At 39.8% G+C, this 19,628-nt stretch overlaps 1 protein-coding gene across 1 annotated transcript in view; it reads right to left on the bottom strand.

Moving 5' to 3' along the window:
• Positions 1–5,219, bottom strand: part of PDE7B (phosphodiesterase 7B) — a 357,194-nt gene extending 351,975 nt beyond the window's left edge. Inside the window, exon 1 of the mRNA XM_040239308.1 lies at positions 4,810–5,219. Within this exon, the coding sequence (XP_040095242.1) occupies positions 4,810–4,830 (21 nt within the window). The 5' untranslated portion in view covers positions 4,831–5,219. The remainder of the gene's footprint in view (positions 1–4,809) is intronic.
• Between the last annotated feature and the right edge of the window lie 14,409 nt (positions 5,220–19,628).

The following is a 19,628-nucleotide window of genomic DNA, read 5'->3' as shown; positions in this document are numbered from 1 at the left end:
AAGATTTTAATTTTGAAATACTGGAGTATTTATTTACACACTAGTATACTAAGTGCCGTCTATGGGGTCACACAGAGTTGGATACGACTGAAGCGACTTAGCAGCAGCAGCAGTATATTAAGAATTATGTATTCCTTAATAGACTTATGTGTGTTTTGTGTCATGTTATTTTTAGGTTTATCTGAAGCTACAAACCTTGCTCCCTATTCTCCACACTTGAGATGTTAACTGTAAATCAACAACCAAGGAGACAGAATGCTCTGACCAAAGGAGGATCCTACCAGCAGATACTCAAGGGACAATCAATTCGCCAAAAACCTTCTTCTGAAGATTTCTCCAACTTAGTTATTAACACATGTTCAGTCATTCTCTTAAGAAACCAGAATTGGAGCAGAGGAGATATTACATAAAGCCTAAAACAATGATTGGCACTTAGGAAAAAGACACTTGTCACATAAAGTCTCCAGATACAATGAACTCAAAGCATGTCCCTTTACTGTCTGAAGGGGTGGTACAGCCATGGGCAATGTTTAGAGGAGAGAGATGGGGGGGAGGACACATGGTCTTCCCTGGGGAGCCGTAGTCCGCCTATAGAGAAATTGCCCAAAACCCAGGGACTTGTTTCTGTTTTCCCTTGACAATGAGGGTATTTTGGAGGTGAAATTATATAAATTTGGATAATTGAATACAGGCAAACTTTTAAGGGAAGTAGAAGAAATAAAGGATGGGAGAGGTGGAAGAATAAAAAGAGTTTAATGCTAACGAGTCACTATTAACCTATCATGGTGAAGCACAGAATCTGGAAAGGAAAAAGGCATCCTACAAGTATTCCAAGATCTTCATCTTAAACCAGAGGAAATTGAGGCCTCCGAAGTTGAAGAAATTTGCCTTAACTCACACAGTTCTTCTGAGCCACTTTGGGATATTGGTTTCATGACACAAAGGACATTCCTGCCATATGACACTGCATCAGTGGTCAAGCCCATCACAGTTTAGGAAACATTCTTGCTTGTACCAACTGGCTACTGGCATCTGGGGTTGCTGTCAAGGATCTTGAAGGACTCTTGCTTTTTGGAACACTTATGGTTCCAAGTTCAAGTGATGATGGAGAAACTACCAATGCACTAATTTAATTCGCCATCTCAAACCTGTATAATAGCTTAATCAACCAATGGAAAAACTTTGGCTCCCTTAAACATTATATTTTTTTATGGATGTCACTACAAATATATTATCCACATCTTGACATGTGGAAAGCATATAGTAATTTTTAAGATAGAAGTCTGACACTCACATTTTTATATACAAATAGAATTTTTAAAATTCCCAAATAAGAATGCTATAAAAAGTTTGATCAAAAAAAGACTGTAAGAAATAATCCAATACAACCAGTTTCATTTATAGGTGATGAAACTGGGATCAAGAGTAAGCAAGTGCTTCCCAACTAGTTAGAGTCTGAATAAGGGTGCCCACTGGTCCCGTCTCTATTTGCTGCTCTTTCTAGTGTGCTCCATGCAATCTCTTTCTGGGTACAAATTAAATCATCTAGATACCTAAGCGATTCTTGGGAAAGTGTAACTGCCTTGATTATACACTAGAATGTTGACACATTTTATTGCACTCTTCATTCAAATCTCCAACATGCCTGGAATATAGTAGATATTGTCACTTTGGGTTATACGTGGGCTTCCCTGATAGCTCAGTTGGTAAAGAATCTGCCTGAAGGAGACCCTGGTTTGATTCCTGGGTTGGGAAGATCTACTGGAGAAGGGATAGGCTACCCACTCCAGTATTCTTGGGCTTCCCTTGTGGCTCAGCTGGTAAAGAATCTGCCTGCAATGCAGGAGACCTGCGTTCGATCTCTGGGTTGGGAAAATCCCCTGGAGAAGGGAAAGGCTACCCACTCTAGTATTCTGGCCTGAAGAAGTCCATTCTACATCCCTTCCCCCCTATTTCTCCCCCAAACTTCTGTATCATCACTGATTCATGTCAATGTATGGCAAAACCAATACAGAATTGTAAAGTAAAATAAAAAAAATTAATAAAAAAATAATAAAATAAAAAATAATAAATAATAAAAATAATAGTCTAAAATTAAAAAAAATAAAAGACTTTAAATAAATGACTTTACTTTTTAACTTAAAAAATAAATAAATAAATAAAGATTGCTAATATACCAAGTGACTCATTGCTTATATACCAGGTGGCACAATAGTAAAGAATCTGCCTGCCAATGCAGGGGACGCAAAAGACGCGGGTTTGATCTCTGGGTTGGGAAGATCCCCTAGAGTAGCAAATGGCAACCCATTCCAATATTCTTGTCTGGAAACTGGCATGGACAGAAGAACCTGGTGGGCTACAGTCCATGGAGTTGCAACTGGTCGGACACGACACACAAACAATACACCAAGCGTGCATCAGTAAGTTACCTACTTGCTTCAGTAAATTACCTGCTACCAGTCAATGTGAGTTAGACCACTTAGAACACCTAATAGGTTTTACATTTAGATGTTCTGAAATCTATTCTGATTCTTACTTTTGATACTTCTCTTTAATATAATGAAGACCTTTTGGTCTTGCTTGTGATTAGTTTACTGCTTAATGTATTCCTTCTAATACCATGTTCTGTGAGTCAACATGCAGCTTCCTCTATGACTGGAGCCTGGTTAAGAAATTCAACTTTGGAAATTTAATTCCTAGTCAGAGGCATTTCCCAGGCAGTACCATCTCACTTTGAGGAAACATACTTTTGCATCTGTTTTGGAGTAACAGGTTCCTTTGACTGAAAAGAACATCAGTCAGTGTTCAAAATGCCCTCCTAACTAGATTATACGTCAGGTTGGACTTTAACATCAAAAACATTTTTCAAAAACGGTTGAAAATACCGTACTTGAAATTTATTTAAATTATAATATATGAAGGGTAGTAAATTCTCAGCAAACATTTTAAGTAGGTATTAACTGAGAACTGACAATGGGGAACTTTGTGCTGAACATCATGTAAGGCATTACAAAATGTACTGGGGCAATTAATTTTTCTAAGTTGATGGCTGTTCCTGACACATCTTGGAGTTTTCCACCCTTGCCCTAAGTAACTTGATTCAAAAGAGTTTCTCCCAGTTAATTGGCTGACATATATATAGTCACCACTGATTTTATCTCATGTTCAACAGAGTACACTCTGAAACCAGACAGCTTACAGGGTCAGGTGAAAAACCTTATAAAGAGGATACAGACTTGGAGTTGCAACTTGTTCACTTTGGGCTTCTACTTCATACACAAAGCGACTTCATTATATTAGAGAAAATGTCAGTCAAAACGTAACTACTGACACTAGTCTTTGTTTCACCAGCCAGTAATAAAAGATAAAGCAGAGGAAATGGAGGAGCGGCAGTTAGGCATTTGCAACACACAAAGTCCTTGTTTTCCCTCTAGGCACTGCAGAAAAGCATTTGTCCGTCCACAGCACATCCTCTGCATTTCAGGGCTAATATTTTTGCAGTTCTTAACTTGGTACATTACACTCTTAGTTAGTTAATTTCATAATTTTTTGAAATGCATGATGTGTTTCACACCTTGCTTAATCTTACTGCTAACATGACCCAGTTTTAAAAATTTCTCTTAATGTTGAGAATAGAAACCTTTGAAAAAAATCAAGAAATTTTGGAAACAGAGTAATGGTTTCAAACAATCCTGTCTTACTTGTTATTGCATAACTTTGAGAAGGGTAATAAGGAAATTCATATTAACCCTATATTATTTGAATTGCTCTTACAATAATTGACTCTAGATAGGAATGATTTTTAGCAGAGGTTCTCCTCAACCTACAATAATATTGTGCCATTGAAAACAACATTACCCTGGGTTTAATTGCCCTGCTTGCTGCAACATTTAGTGGTTTATGTATATAAATACATATGCCTGCTTTCAGGGGCAAAGAGGTTTAGTCTAACATTTTAATAGTTACTCTAGCCAAACACATGAAGAACAGAACCTATAGATGGTTAATTAGTTCCCAGGATCAATCACTCAAGTCCGTAATTAAATATCTCACTCTGCTTTCAACTATTGTAGGAGAAGACAATTAGCAAATTTCCAGTGCTAATAAAGAAGTTTTATTCTCCTTTATAAATAATGAGATCTAAGTCATTTGATCATATAACTCAGTGCGTGGATCTCCTCTGTTGATGTCCAAATCCAGAACATGTATAAAAATGCAACAAATTGATAAATTGCATTTTCCTCAAGAGTTCATATTTCGGACACATCTTCCATAGGTTGTTTTTTTTTTTTTTACCTTCGGTCTCATTATTAGCTTCTTTCTCCCTTCCTACTAATTTCTTCATCTTCTATCAACCAACATAACAAACTCAAGAGAAAAATGGAATTTCTTTTTCCCTGTTCCACAACCCTCACCAATCTCTTTACCAGTATTTTCCTGTCCTGTCCCACCAAAAAGAAAAACTGACTCAACTCTAAGATTTATATTGGAGAAGAAATATTGAATTCATTAAAAAAAAAAAAAGAAAAAAGAAAAAAACCAACCCTCTCAGGAGGGGCTCAAAGAGCAGTGAAAAGGCCAGAGTGTCTCATTAGGCTGCTTGGAATGAAACAGTTAATTCAGGGTAAGTGATACTGTTTAGTCAGTTCGCCTAGAAAAAGGAAGGAAATTCAAAAGCTGGTTGCTGTAGTAACAATCACAGACCAAAAAATATATACATACAGCTTCATTTAAAATAAAACTCCTGCCATCTCTCTCCTGGGATTCTCTCAAGAAAAATGAGTGGCCGCTGAAATCTGTCGTACCTACCTCAACCGTTAAACAAGACATTTAACCATAGTGGCAGTTCTGTGACCTCTGAATGCCGTGAAATCTCTGAGCGCTGCCGCTTGTTCATGAAGACTTGTGCTGCGGAATCCAGCAACTTCATCCAGGATTACAAATATAATTAAGAAAGAAAAAATAAGAAAAAAAAAAAAAGAAAGAAAGAAAGAAAAACAAAAGCACACAGAGAGATCGGGAAGGAGGAAAGGAAGGTAGAAAGAGATTCTCTGTGGGTGAAGACACCACGTTTCTCCCAGCAAGCGCTGGGATGGAGCTGAGGCTGCTGCAGCGCCCAGACCCACCGACTGGCTGGGGGAGCAGGCAGCCGGCCTGCTGGGCTGGGAGGTGCTGTCAGTCGCCACAGGCAAGGAAAAGCAGAGACCAATCGGCTTCAACTCTTGCAGCTTACTGGAGTGGAGCCTTTTCTGTTTATGTTTCCTCATTTCAAGAGTGACGTCAAAGGGTTTAGTTTTTCCTCTGCATGTGCTATTAATTTTAAAGTGCTGTGCTATGGGAAGAATGCGTGTGTGTGTGCCTGTGGTGAGCCTGGGCACCCCACTCTCAGGAGAACCCAAGGCACATTTTCTATTTTCAGGAATAAATTTTAACAATTTAAAATACCCTGTGGCGAGGTGTATCTGAAAACAAAACAAGACGAGAAACACTGAGCTTGATGAGAGAGGCAAAGATTTCTATTTTCCCCCAATGCGTGTGTATGTACCTTTGCCCACTGGCCCCCTGTTGCTTGTTTTTGAACTCATCCGTTTTTACCCTTCCCTCAAAGAGTTGTTAATCTTGATCGCCGTGGAGGCAGACTTGCGCCAATGTGCTGGTGAACGATATTCTGTGTAGTGAAGAACAGAAATTATGTGTATGCTGCTGGTCCCTGCTTTTCTCTCTTTCCTCCAGCTTCTGTGGTGAAGCGTCAAGATTATTCACGCCAGGGAGATCCCTCCTGCAACTCCCCACAGGGACTCATTCAAGAAGCAGGGAACGGGGATGCCACCCAAGCATGCCGGGGGCTTCAGCATGTTCTCGCCCAAACTGTGTGAAGGTACAGTTATTTAGGGAGACTTCCTCTATCAGGGCCCCCAGCTCATCCCTGTATTTCTCTTCCCACTCTGGAAAATCTCGGTGGTGGCCATCTGTTGTTTCTGCCTCCCCCATATCCTCTCCCTTCTCCGCCCCCCTCCCCGCCCCATTCTTCTAACAGAACCTCTTTTCCCCCCCTACTTTGGAGACTTTCCTTCCTCTAACTAGAGACTGCATAGCCTTTCTCTTAAGACCCTCCCCTCCAAAAGAACTGTAAGGGGCACGTGACCCAGACTGACCAATCTGATTTCTCCATTGCCTTAGAAACAGACAATATTTTAGGGGTAAGTGCAACTTTCAAGAAAGGTGAGTCCTTTTTCAAACATGAATACAGATTCCTTGAGAAAGAAGGTATTGATAGCTGTCTAAGATTCTACATACTAGAGTTAAGTGAGACTGTAGTTGTTGGGGTTCATCTTTGAAGTTGAAGATACAGAAGTGGGAACAAAACAGGTGGTATCCGCTTTCATGTAGTTTAGGTTTTGGAGAAGAGGGAAGATAGGCAATAAAAATAGGTTAATATATAATGCCAGTTGATAATAAGGGCTTTGAAATAAAGGAAAATAAGGGCACAGTGGTCCATCTGTGTGTGTGCGCATATGCACAAGTGTGTTTTGTTTAAGAAACGATGATTTAGGGATGCACGCTTTTAAAGCAAATGGGAGCAAAGGCCTGAATGAAGTAAAAAGCGGTCACCTGTGGCTCTGCTGCCAGGCAGAGGAATAGTGTGAAGGCCTGAGGCAGGTGAATACTTGGCATGTTGAAGAAACAGAAATAGAGTGGCTGGAAGACAACGAATAACAGGAAGAGATGGGTTCAGGGAGATATGTCTGGGGCAAGATCAGGAAGCATCTCACAGGCCCTGTAGAGGATTAGAATTTATCCCCAGGTGGAAAACCTAACAGACTGTTTTGAACTAAAGAAAGCCTATGATTTCCTTTATCTTCTGTGTGGAAAATAGGCTCTAGGGGAACCAGAGTAGAGGCAGGGAGACCAATAATGATGGCATTGCAATAACAGCTTGAAGTTGGGTATAACCAGTGGACAGAATGAGAGGGCCAAATTCTGGAGGGGTGTGTGTGTGTATGCGTGTGTGGACTTGGCAGGATTTCAAGATATGGGGTATGAGAGAGGAACCAAGGATACTTCCCAGGATCCTGGCTTGAACAAACAAATAGAGTTGCCACACACTGACTTGGGGAAGACCAAAAGAACCTGGTTTTGAGATAAACTGAAGAGTGGTTCCGGACCTTCATTCAATAGCAACAAATTGTGACCGATTGCCTACTCTGTACCAGGCACTGTTCTAAGTGTTGGAGATGCAGCGGTGTAAAGCACAAACAGATTAACCCAGAAGCCCTCACCCTCATAAAATTTAGATTCTTCTGAGGGGAGACAGTTTATAATAGGATACTTAATAGTGATAATACTATGGAGGAAAAAAATATGACCAGGAAGCGTTATTGTTCAGATGGAGGCTAGCAATTTTAAACTGAATATCTAGGGAGGGTCTCATTGCAAAGGTGATACTTGAACAAGATGAGGAAAGAAGAGGCACAGAGCAAGTGCAAAGACTCTGAGGTAGAGGCATGGTGAGCAGCAGGAGATGGCAATGGGCCTACCGGATGCAGATCAGGTAGGGCATTCTTGATCATTGGAAAGACTTTGGCTTTTATCTGAAAGAAGTAGGGTTCTAAGCAGACTAGCCTTTAACAGGCTCACTGTGATAGTTGTATGGAGGTCAGACTGGATGAAAGGGAACTGATAGAGGGTATTGAATATTGAAATAAAACAAGCCAGACATCACAGTGGTATCAATGGACAGCTTTCATGGCTACAAGTGGTTGGCTTCTGATTATATTTTGGTTTTGGAAATAATAGGATTTTTAAATGGATTGGACACTAGGGATAAAGGAGGTAGATTAGTGAGAGGAGCTACTAACATTTCCAATATGTTGGGTTCCATTAAATGGAAGAATTGCGCTGGCATTGACAAAGAGTGGGAACAGCCTTTGGAGGGAAGATAGAGAGTTTGACAGTGAATGTGTTACCTTTGCCTATAGGATGTCTACATGGAGATATGGAAAGGGTAGTTGAGTATATAAGCTTAGAGTTCAGGGGACAGTTTTAGGCTATAGATATAACTTTGGAAGTCACTGTATATTCACAGTATTTGAAGCCATGAAGCTGGATATAATTACCAGGGAAATGAGTACAGATGAAAAAGCCTCAAATGAGTACAGATGAAAAAGCCTCAAATGAGTACAGATGAAAAAGCCTCAGGTACCCTGAGATTAAGTAGTCAGAAAATGAGGAAGACCCAGCAAAGGAGACTCAGAAGGAGCTCCCAAGAGCTAAGAATTAAGCTAAGACTGGGGTATCCTGGAAGCCAGATGAAAATTTCAATGGTGAACTTTGTAAAACAAAATTTAGATGAAGGTTGAAAATTGACCCTTGAATTTAAAATGTGTAATTGTTTGTGCCCTTGACAAAATCAGGTTTAGTACGGTAGAAAGGGTGAAAGATCAAGAGAGAATGGAAGGACAATTGGGGGTAGACAGCAATTCTTTCAAGGTGGTTTCCTCCAAAGAGAACAGAAAAATGGGGACAGTAATTGGAAAGAAAGTGAAATCAAGGAAGCATTTTTAACATAGGAGAAATATCAGCATTTTTATGCTGTCAAAAAAGATCCAGTTGAAAGAAATAATTAGTGTTGCAAGGACAGAGGGAGAAATTATTGGAGCACAAATGGAGTATGTGATAAGCAGAATAACCTGCCAAAGATGTCCACACTCTAGTCCCTAGAATCAGTTGAATATATTCTATTACATGGTGAAAGGGACTTTGAAGATACAATGAAGGTTATGGATTTTAAAAGAGAGAGATTGTCCTGGATTATCTGGGTGTGCTCAATCTAATCACATGGATCCTTAAAAGCAGAGAACTTTCTCTGACTGGAAAGAGAGGAGAGACGAAGCAGAATAAGAAGTTAGAGAAATTCCAAATGTCACAAGTATTCAGCACACCACAACTGCCTCTGAGATGTAGGACCTATGTGCAGGGACCAGAGAGAGGCCTCTAGACGCTAAGGGCTACCCCCAGCTGACAGCCAGTAAGGAAAGTCACCTTAGTCCTTCAGCTGCAAAGAATTGGATTCTTTTGATAACCTGAATGAACTTGGAGATGGATTTTCCTGCAGAGCCTTGAGAAAGGAACACAGACCGGCTGACCCCTTGTTTCTAGTCTTGTGAGACTCTAAGCAGAGTACCTAGCAAGGTCCACCTCCAGATCCATGAAAGTCTGGTTAATTCATTATAGCAGTGATGGAACACTAATTAAGGGTGATTGGCTTTAGAAAGTAGCATAGATGATTCATCCATAGAAACAGGAGGGAAGGCAGAGTGAATAATAGAAGTTGGGCTAGGTGGGTTGTGGTCATGTTGCACAGTTGTGAAGGAAAGTTCTTTGTGACTTCTGAATTTCTTAGTGGAATAGGAATAAGGAGTATTGACTAAGAGAGGTATAGGTTTGAAACGAGAATATGTGAACTAGTCATCTGGAGAATAAAGAGCAGTGTTCATTGGTCGAGAGCACTGAGGGCATATTTGGGTTTAGTTGTCATGACTTAAAATAATACTACACAGCATGTTACCTTTACAATATCTATGAGATGTCCAGAACCAAAGGTGAATTGGTATTGAATGTCATGGGTGTGCACAAAATCACTTAGGGAATGAGAATAGACTCAAGGTCTAAACACTGGGAGCTCCCAATGTTTAGATATTGGGAAATTGAAAATGATCCAGCAAAAGAGACCAAAAAGGAGTATCCACAGAGGTAGATGCATAAGAAGGATATAGGGGTCTCTCAGAAGTCAAGTTTCAACAGTCAGTGTTATGGAAAGAATTGTCTCCTCTGCACTCACTCCCCACCAAACATATTTATGCCCTAATCTCTGATGTGACCGTATTTGGAGTTAGGGTCCATAAGGAGGTTGCTGCTACTGCTAAGTCTCTTCAGTCATGTCTGACTCTGTGTGACCCCATAGACGGCAGCCCACCAGGCTCCCCCATCCCTGGGATTCTCCAAGAACACTGGAGTGGGTTCATTTCCTTCTCCAATGCATGAAAGTGAAAAGTGAAAGTGAAGCCGTTCAGTTGTGTCTGACTCCTAGTGACTCCATGGATTGCAGCCTACCAGGCTCCTCCATCCATGGGATTTGCCAGGTAAGAGTACTAGAGTGGGTTGCCATTGCCTTCTCCCCATAAGGAGGTTCAGTTCAGTTCAGTTCAGTTGCTCAGTGGTGTCCGACTCTTTGCGACCCCATGAATCACAGCACACCAGGCCTCCCTGTCCATCACCAACTCCTGGAGTTCACTCAGACTCACGGCCATCGAGTCAGTGATGGCATCCAACCATCTCATCCCCTGTCATCCCCTTCTCCTCCTGCCCCCAATCCCTCCCAGCATCAAAGTCATCTCCAATGAGTCAACTCTTCGCATGAGGTGGCCAAAGTACTGGGTTTTTGGCTTTAGCATTATTCCTTCCCAAGAAATCCCAGGGTTGATCTCCTTCAGAATGGACTGGTTGGATCTCCTTGTGGTCCAAGGGACTCTCAAGAGTCTTCTCCAACACCACAGTTCAAAAGCATCAATTCTTCAGCGCTCAGCCTTCTTCACAGTCTAACTCTCACATCCACACATGACCACTGGAAAAACTATAGCCTTGACTAGACGGACCTTAGTCGGCAAAGTAATGTCTCTGCTTTTGAATATGCTATCTAGGTTGGTCATAAGTTTTCTTCCAAGGAGTAAGGGTATTTTAATTTCATGGCTGCAGTCACCATCTGCAGTGATTTTGGAGCCCCCCAAAATAAAATCTGACACTGTTTCCACTGTTTCCCCATCTATTTCCCGTGAAGTGATGGGACTGGATGCCATGATCTTCATTTTCTGAATGTTGACCTTTAAGCCAACTTTTTCACTCTCCACTTTCACTTTCATCAAGAGGCTTTTTAGTTCCTCTTTACTTTCTGCCATAAGGTGGTGTCATCTGCATACTTAAGGTTAAATGAGGTCATAAGGGTAGACCCTCAAGCCAGTAGGTATGGTACCTTGTTAGAAAAGGAGGAGACACCAAACCATCCTCTCTTTCCACCATGTGAGGATATAGTCAAAAGGCAACCATCTACAAGCCAGGAGGAGAGCCTTCATCAGATATCAACTCTGCTGGCACTGTGATCTTAGACTTTCAGTTTTCAGAAGTATGAGAGAACAAATTTCTATTGTTAAATACCCAGACTATGATATTTTGTTATACAACATGAGTGGAGTAATCCTGTCAATTATGTGAGCCAATGAAATCTTGTTTTTGCCTGCAGCCATTTAGGTTGGCTTTTTGTTACTTTTAACAGGGAGTCCTAACAAATTGAATATGGTGTCAGTGTTTCTGAGAGGGGACACTTCTCTCCCTGCTATAAATACTTCACCACTTGCAGCTCGAGAAAACTTTAAGGATTATATATATACCTGTCTAATCATCTCTACCAAGCACAGTAATATCCATCTGAGACTACTGTGTTTAAAATACTAGCTGGTATTCTGAGGCATAATTATTTAATACATACTTTGGAGTGTTCTTTGAAACATGATATTTGAAGTAACCACATTTTCTGAAATTTATTAGTTATAAAAATAATCTTAAAGGAGTTACCTTATTCTAGTCCTTTCATTTTCTTCCCAAATCCTCTTAAATAGCCCATGACTCATAGAAATGACCACTCTTTGTCATTTTCTCTCCTTTATAATTCAACTCTCTATTTTCTCTATTAATAGATAGAAAATATGATTTTTCTCTTGCTGCATCTCTAGGAAGATACATTTCTCAGTGCCCTGACAAGATGTTAAATTTGTTCAAGAAATACTGAGTATATATCATAGGCAGAACCCAGGGGTTAATGTTCAACATACTCCTGCGGAATGACAGAGATCAAGAGGATGTGGTCTCTAACTTTAAAAGTTATATACTTGGCTTCAAGAAAGCTGTGGTACATATACACAATGGAGTATTACTCAGCCATTAAAAATAATACATTTGAATCAGTTCTGATGAGATGGATGAAACTGGAGCCGATTATACAAAGTGAAGTAAGCCAGAAAGAAAAACACCAATACAGTATACTAACACATATATATGGAATTTAGAAAGATGGCAATGATGACCCTGTATGCAGGACAGCAAAAAGACACAGATGTGTATAGCGGACTTTTGGACTCAGTGGGAGAGGGAGAGGGTGAGATGATTTGGGAGAATGGCATTGAAACATGTATAATATCATGTAAGAATCGAATTGCCAGTCTATGTCCGATGCAGGATATGGCACGCTTGGGGCTGGTACGCGGGGATGACCCAGAGAGATGTTGTGGGGAGGGGGGTGGGAGGGGGGTTCATGTTTGGGAATGCATGTACACCCGTGGTGGATTCATGTCAATGTATGCCAAAACCAATACAGAATTGTAAAGTAAAAATTAAAAAAAAGAAAAAGAAATAAATATTAAAGCCACAAAAAATAAAAAATAAAAAACTAAAAGTTATATACTTGGCTTCAAAAATAAGACTATGTTTTATAATAGTAATGAGAGGAAAGATGCAACAAAGGCTCTGAAAGTAAAAAGACACAATAGAAATTCAGAGAAAGGGGAGATTACCTCTACACGGGGGAATTTGGGAAGAACGCATAATGATCGAGATTTCATTTATCCTGGAGCAGGAAAACACACGTTAGGTTGAAGGACTGACCTGTTAGTTTAAGTATAATGGGAATGTGAGATATGGGAAAGGAATAATACGTTGCAACCCCAACATAGTAGATTAGTGAAAAAGTGTAGAAAGTTAAATCTGGAATCTGACCTTTACTGACTAAGGAATGAGGGATTATTAAAGGCTTGTGACTAGGGAATTAAAATAACACTACTGAATTACTATTAGCTGAATGGTCTCATGCTGGATACAGACAACTAAACTGGTGATTACACTATGGTGAAATATATAATATGAGAGGGGAAGTTCAGGATAGTTTCAGAGTATTTAGGGAAGAAATGAACACCAGATTTTCAACCCCAAAAGGCTTCTCCCTGAACAAAGCCACATCTGAAGTCTAAAGATAAGTGAAAGGTATTCTGGTAAAAAGAAGAATACTTGAGATGAGTAAGGAGAAATACCAATAGAAATAGGGGGTACCAGGGATGCATATATACTGCATGCTAAGATGATAACACAAAGATAGGTGAAGATGAGCATGGTCCATTCTTGGGACCAGAGTGAGCTCAGTGTGGCTCTAGTGAGAAAAGTGAAGACAGTATGCGGATTTTTAATCATATTCAGAAATTTGGACTTTCATCCAAGAAAAATCAGACATAGTGAAGAGTTTTATACAACAAACAGCATGACCAGAGCTGTAGAGAAATGTTAGTTTATTGAAATATTAGTTTGACAGTTGTATGGAGACCAGAAAAAGGAAGTCTGGTGGCTTGACCAGAAGAGAAAGTATGGTGGTTTGGAATAGGGTGGTGGTGATGTGGAAAGGGGATATGAGCAGATTTAACAGTTGGTTAGGATATGTCATCAATATAATTTGATGATGGATTGAAGGTAAGAGATGAGAGATTTACTGTGGGATGAGGCTAAGGAATGAGACTGTCAAAGAAGGCACTCAAGTTTCAGGCATGACAAATGGTGCCACTTGTTGAGTTAGGTCTGGCAGGGAAGATGTACATTCAGTTTTGACCTCAACATCAAAGTGAAGATGGATACGTTGTTATAAAACTCGGCAGAAAATCTAGGTTTAGAGGTTTTGATACCATGATATTGCTGAAAAAGTCATATGAGCCTATGGGATCATTCAGAAAGTGTGTCTTGCATGATGATAGGAGAGAATCTGGGGAAAAATCAAAAGGAACCCTAATATTTAGGGGTAGACAAAGAGAAGACTATAAGAATATGGGCAAAGTGGCAACACGAGAAAAAGAAAAAGAGAATTTGGTGTTAACGGTTTTTAGCTATGGTTTTTCCAGTAGTCACGTACGGATGTGAGAGTTGGGCTATAAAGAAAGCTGAGCACTGAAGAACTGATGCTTTTGAACTGTGGTGTTGAAGAATACTCTTGAGAGTCCCTTGGACTGCAAGGATATCCAACCAGTCCATCCTAAAGGAAATCAGTCCTGAATATTCATTGAAGGACTGATGCTGAAGCTGAAACTCCAATACTTTGGCCACCTGATGTGAAGAACTAATTCATTTGAAAAGACCCTGATGCTGGGAAAGGTTGAAGGCAGGAGGAGAAGGGGATGACAGAGGATGAGATGGTTGGATGGCATCACCGACTCAACGGACATGAGTTTCACCAAGCTTCAGGAGCTGGTGATGGACAGGGAGCCTGGTGTGCTGCAGTCCACAGAGTCGCAGAGTCGGACACGGTTGAGCGATTAAACTGAACTGAACTGATGGTGTTATGGAATCTAAGGAAGAATGTGTTTCGGGATGGAACATGTTAATCTGCTGAGAGGGAAACAGAACACCTTTCATACCTAACAATTAGCTATCAGGGGCTTCCTGGTGGCCCAGACAGTAAAGAATCCACCTCTAATACCGGAGACCTGGGTTGGGAAGATCCCCTGGAGGAGGGCATGGCAACCTACTCCAGTATTCTTGCCTGGGGAATCCCCATGGACAGAAGAACCTGGCAAGCTACCGTCCAAGGGGTCCCAAAGAGCTGGACATGACTGAGCAACTAAGCACAATTAGCTATAAACATTATAACATTATGGAATTGATGTGTTGTTGTTGCTGTTTAGTTGCTCAGTTGTGTCTGACTCTTTCTCAGCCCCAAGGATTGTAGCCCGCCATGCTCCTCTGTCCATGGGATTTCCCAGGCAAGAATACTGGAGTGGCTGTCATTTCCTTCTCCAGGGGATCTTCCCAACCTAGGGATCAAACCCGCATCTTCTGCATTGCAGGAGGATTCCTTACCACTGAGCCACCAGGGAAGCCTAAATAAATAGAAAAATAAACCAATGGAACATGATAAAGTCTAAAAGAGAATGGACTTGTACCAGAACTTAGTACATGATAAAGATGGTATTTTAAATGAGTGAAGAAAGAACTTACTTAGTAAATGATGTTGAGACAAGGCCACTCATTTGCAACATACAACATCCAAACAATTTAAACTTAGACTCGTTCTAAAAAACACTTACAAATAGAAACTATAGTTAACGACTAACACATGACCAATCAAAATGTTAAAATTGTTGGAAAATATATGATTGGATGGAGACATGTGATCTCAAAGTAGCGAAGACCTTCCTCAAAAAGACAAAACAGCAAAGGCCACAAAGGAAGTTGATAAAGTATCTTACACCAAAATTAAAGTCTTCTGCATGATACAAGCCACTGAAATAAAGTTTAAGGCCAAGGGATAGTTTTAAAGATATTTTCAACCTATATAAAATATACATGATATGCATTAAACATATATAATATGATATATTTTTTAAAAGAGGATCTGGGGGGAAAAAAGGAGCACCAGTATTTAAGAGGTAGGCAAAGGAGGAGAAGCCTGCAAAAATATGGGGGGAAAGTAGCAACTTAGGCAGAAAAGAACCTAAAAAAGGACATGTATCATAGGACCCCTCAAAATTGTGTTTTGAGAAAGGGAAAACACCCACGGTTTCAAAATTCAGAAAATTTAAGACTTTAGAAAAAGAGGTATAACCTCTAACATCCTCAGGGGATGCTGACCAGTTCATCAGCCTCTGAGCCTATCTCTCCTGGTTCAAAGCCCCTAGGGTTCTAATCCTCATGCTCAATCTGATCTGAGCCTTCTGGCACACGCCACCCTTCCAAATTACAATTTGCTCTTCCTGACAACTGATGCTATTTTCTATACCAGCTTCTCCTTCTGCTTCATATCTGCCCATCTGAATCCTTCTCCTTGGGGGCGAGAGAATAGTGAGGGCAATGATAGCACATCTTAATACCTTTGAAAATGGAATTTTTACTTCTTTGCAGGAAAGCTATTGGTAAGTATAAAGTAAATATTAATAATATTTACAAATATTTTCTGAGCGCCTACCATGAGCCAGGGCTTATATCATCAGCAAAAAATACATTAAGAATGAATTACTTAAATTTGACAGAAGAGAAGTATGGCCCCCACTACCAGATTTCCTCCTATGCATTTAAGATCATTTTCTCTTTTCCTCATACCACTGCTGTTCTTTCAGCAAAACTATTTCCTAAATCAGCTTTTCGAGATCGTTCTTCCAAAGTGCTAATTCAGCTTGAAACCATGGCAAAAACATCAAACAGAAAGAACAACTGGAAAGCAAGAAGTAAAGAACTTCTAAACTCTAGCATTTAATGTTTAACATTAACCATTCCCCACCAGGGTGAATTTGTAAATCACAATTTAGCTTCAGTTACACACTTCCTCCTGTGTAATTGGACTCCTTCTCAGCCTGCAGGCATCAGGAGATCTTTCTGCAGCTCTGCCCTCCCCACCTTCATCCAGCTACCTGTGAGCATACCTTCCTGTAGGTAGCTCCTTGGTAGCATTTTCTAACCCAGTTCTCCACTCATTTTCCATTCATTTGGGAGGCCCATTTTTCATTCTTCTGCTTTCTGCTATCCAACATAGGCACTGTTATCATCTCATCACCTGATTTTCAGAAAGTGTCTACTGTGAAAATAGCAGTTATCTGATAACCTACTCTACACTGAAGTTTTTATAGGAGGAAAAAAAGCTTGCATTGCTATTTATTTGTAAAATGGAATTTTCTAATCTAGAGATGTGTTATGGGCTGTGTTGTGCCCCCAAGACTGAAGCCCTAACCCAAGAACCTCAGAATGTGGCTACATTTGGAGCTAGAGCCTTTAAAGAGGTGATTAAGTTAAAATAAACTTGTAAGAATGGGATCTTAATCCCAAATCAGGTGTCTTTATTAGAAGAGGAGATTAGAACACTATAGTTAGCAGAGGGGAAGACATCTGTTTAACATCCAAAAGAGACGCCTCAGAATAAAACCAGCCCTGCTGACATCTTGGTTTTGAATTTCTGGCCTGCAGAACTGTGAGTGTTTCTGTTGCTCAAGCCATCAGTTCACGGTATTTTGTTAGGGTAACCCTAACAAAATAATAGATGGCAGAACAGAGATTCCAAGGCAAAGACTTCGAGGGAATTTGCTTCCTCAAACACAAGAGGTAAAAAGGTCTTGTGTAATGAACTGCTAGTGTGTTTCTTTTCATTGAATCAACATATATTTTCCCATAATTTTCATTTTGCTTTTCCTATTGATTAAATTTTTATATTGCTAAATTTTTTGCATTTGTAACCCAGAAATTATAATTTGAAAGTCCTAACTTATTAAAAATAAGTTAATGGTTAATTATGTTCTTTGCATTTTTATATCAGGATTGCTTTGAATCACAATTGCCCTGAGAGCATTTAAAATAGAGATTCCATTTATATTAATAAATGTTTACTTTTATGCCTTTTTTGAAATGCTGGAGTTTTTTGAGCTATTTATTTTTTTTTTTTGGAGCTATTTATGAAAGTTTCCAACATTAAACAAAATTTCTCATTGCAAAAGTTCAGATTCATAATAAAAATTTAAAAACTAAATTTTGATTATTAACCTTACAGGAATCCCTAAAATAGCAAGCTGTATCAGGGCATTTAAAACCTGAATTCCATTTAAGGAAAGTTCAACTCACATATTATTTTTTGGTAGTCTTCTAGTAAGTAGAAAAGCATTTTATTTTAGGAAAGCACATACACAGCTTTCTTAAGTATTCAGTAAAGCAGAGAACACTTTGCAGAGACTTTTCAGTAAAGCAGAAACCACTACAAAGGTCCATATAATTAAAATTATGGATTTTCCAGTAGTCATGTACAGATGTGAGAGTTGACCATAAAGATGGCTGAGCACTGAGGAATTAATGCTTTTAAATTGTGGTGCTGGAGAACACCCTTGAGAGTCCCTTAGACTGCAAGGAGATCAAACCTAAAGGAAAGTCAACCCTGAATACTCACCGGAAGAGCTGATGCTGAAGCTGAAACTCTTAATACTTTGGCCACCTGATGTGAAGAACCAACTCACTGGAAAAAGACCTTTTGATGCTGGGAAAGACTGAAGGCAAAAGGAGCAGGAGGTGGCAGAGAATGAGATGGTTAGATAGCATCACCGACTCAATGGACAGGAATTTGAGCAAACCCCAGGAGATAGCGAAGGACAGAGGAGCCTAGCATGCTGCAGTCCATGGAGCTGCAGAGTCAGACATGACTTAGCAGCTGAAAACCAACAATATACCTCCATTAGGCAGTAAGCTGTATGATGTCATTGGACCAAGTCTAACTAGATATATGTTCCCAGCACCTAATACAGAACCTGATGCCATCAATACATGGCTCTCTTTGATGACTGAATTGGTGAACAAGCGAGAGTGGTTAGAGAATTTATGTGTAAGTCAAAGGATATAATTCAAAAAGACTGAAAGGAGGTCTTAACAGCTGCATAGCCACTAACCCAGGAGCAGTTAAATTGGGTTGGGAATCCAGATTATGTGAACCCAGGGGACAGAAATTGGATATTTTAATGAGTGACCAATGCATGGGGCTCTTATTTTGCAAGAAGACAAAGGTTTTGATGGGCAGGGGCAGTGGAACAAATATTCCACCTAGCATTAAAATAAAGCTGTAAGAAATTATGTCTCAGGGAGGCTTGCTAGCAGCCGGAAACTCCACCTTTACATTTATTTGGGGGACCTCAGAAGAACAATGGGAATACATGCAGAACTGGCATAATGTGGGTGTATGCAGTAAAAGGAGCAGTAGATACTTCTAATGATAGCAAACCAGATATTTCCTGAGAAACAGATCCTTGTGTTAAGGGAGGGGCCAATTTATTCATCTCAGGTCTCTTATCTCAGTGTCACTAACTGGCTTTACCCAGTCACTTGAGAAATAGAACAAGGGTGTGCTTCTTGCAGCTTCATGCTCAAGGAGATGACGAACTTTTAATATTATCGGATCTACCTAGATATGGATAAGTCCATACCAAATGAATTTCAGAATCTCTCTGATTAAAAAAAAAAAAAACACCCAGGGGCATGTGATGACTTTCTTCTTCAGATTTACATTCACACTATGGTGACTTTGAACATTTATCTGAAGAGAGGGGCAAGTGGAGATGCTTAGGTACAGTGTGGATCTGCCATGTTGGCCATAATTCATATGTTACGTGAAATTTTTTTAAAAGTGTTTAAGTCAAATAAATCACATGCAAAATTAATTAGTGGCATGAAAACTATTTCCAGTGTTTAGTATGTGAACATAAAGACGCACACATACAGCATTTTATATGACTAGGATGACTCTTTCAGCTTACTTATTGAGGTAGACATCTGTCAACAGGAAAATATTCTTGATTCTCACGTTAAAGAATAGCCTGGGACATGTTTTAACAAGAGATTGAAAATAAGGATGCATTTTTCTCTAGAGTGGTCAATTGTTTTCCCCTGTTATCTCCTATGCCTGGCAATCGCCATGACACAATTTCGTTACCACATTTTCTATGTGACATGATCTTAAATCAATACAGACTTTCCCACGTTCTCCAAATCATAACACCTGGCTGACCAATGAATCAGCAGCA

The sequence above is a fragment of the Oryx dammah genome, unplaced genomic scaffold, assembly GCF_014754425.2.
Source record: "Oryx dammah isolate SB20612 unplaced genomic scaffold, SCBI_Odam_1.1 HiC_scaffold_4, whole genome shotgun sequence".
Lineage (NCBI taxonomy): Eukaryota > Metazoa > Chordata > Mammalia > Artiodactyla > Bovidae > Oryx > Oryx dammah.
The sequence above is the reverse complement of the archived record's forward strand: the minus strand, read 5'-3'. Positions and strand labels throughout refer to the sequence as shown.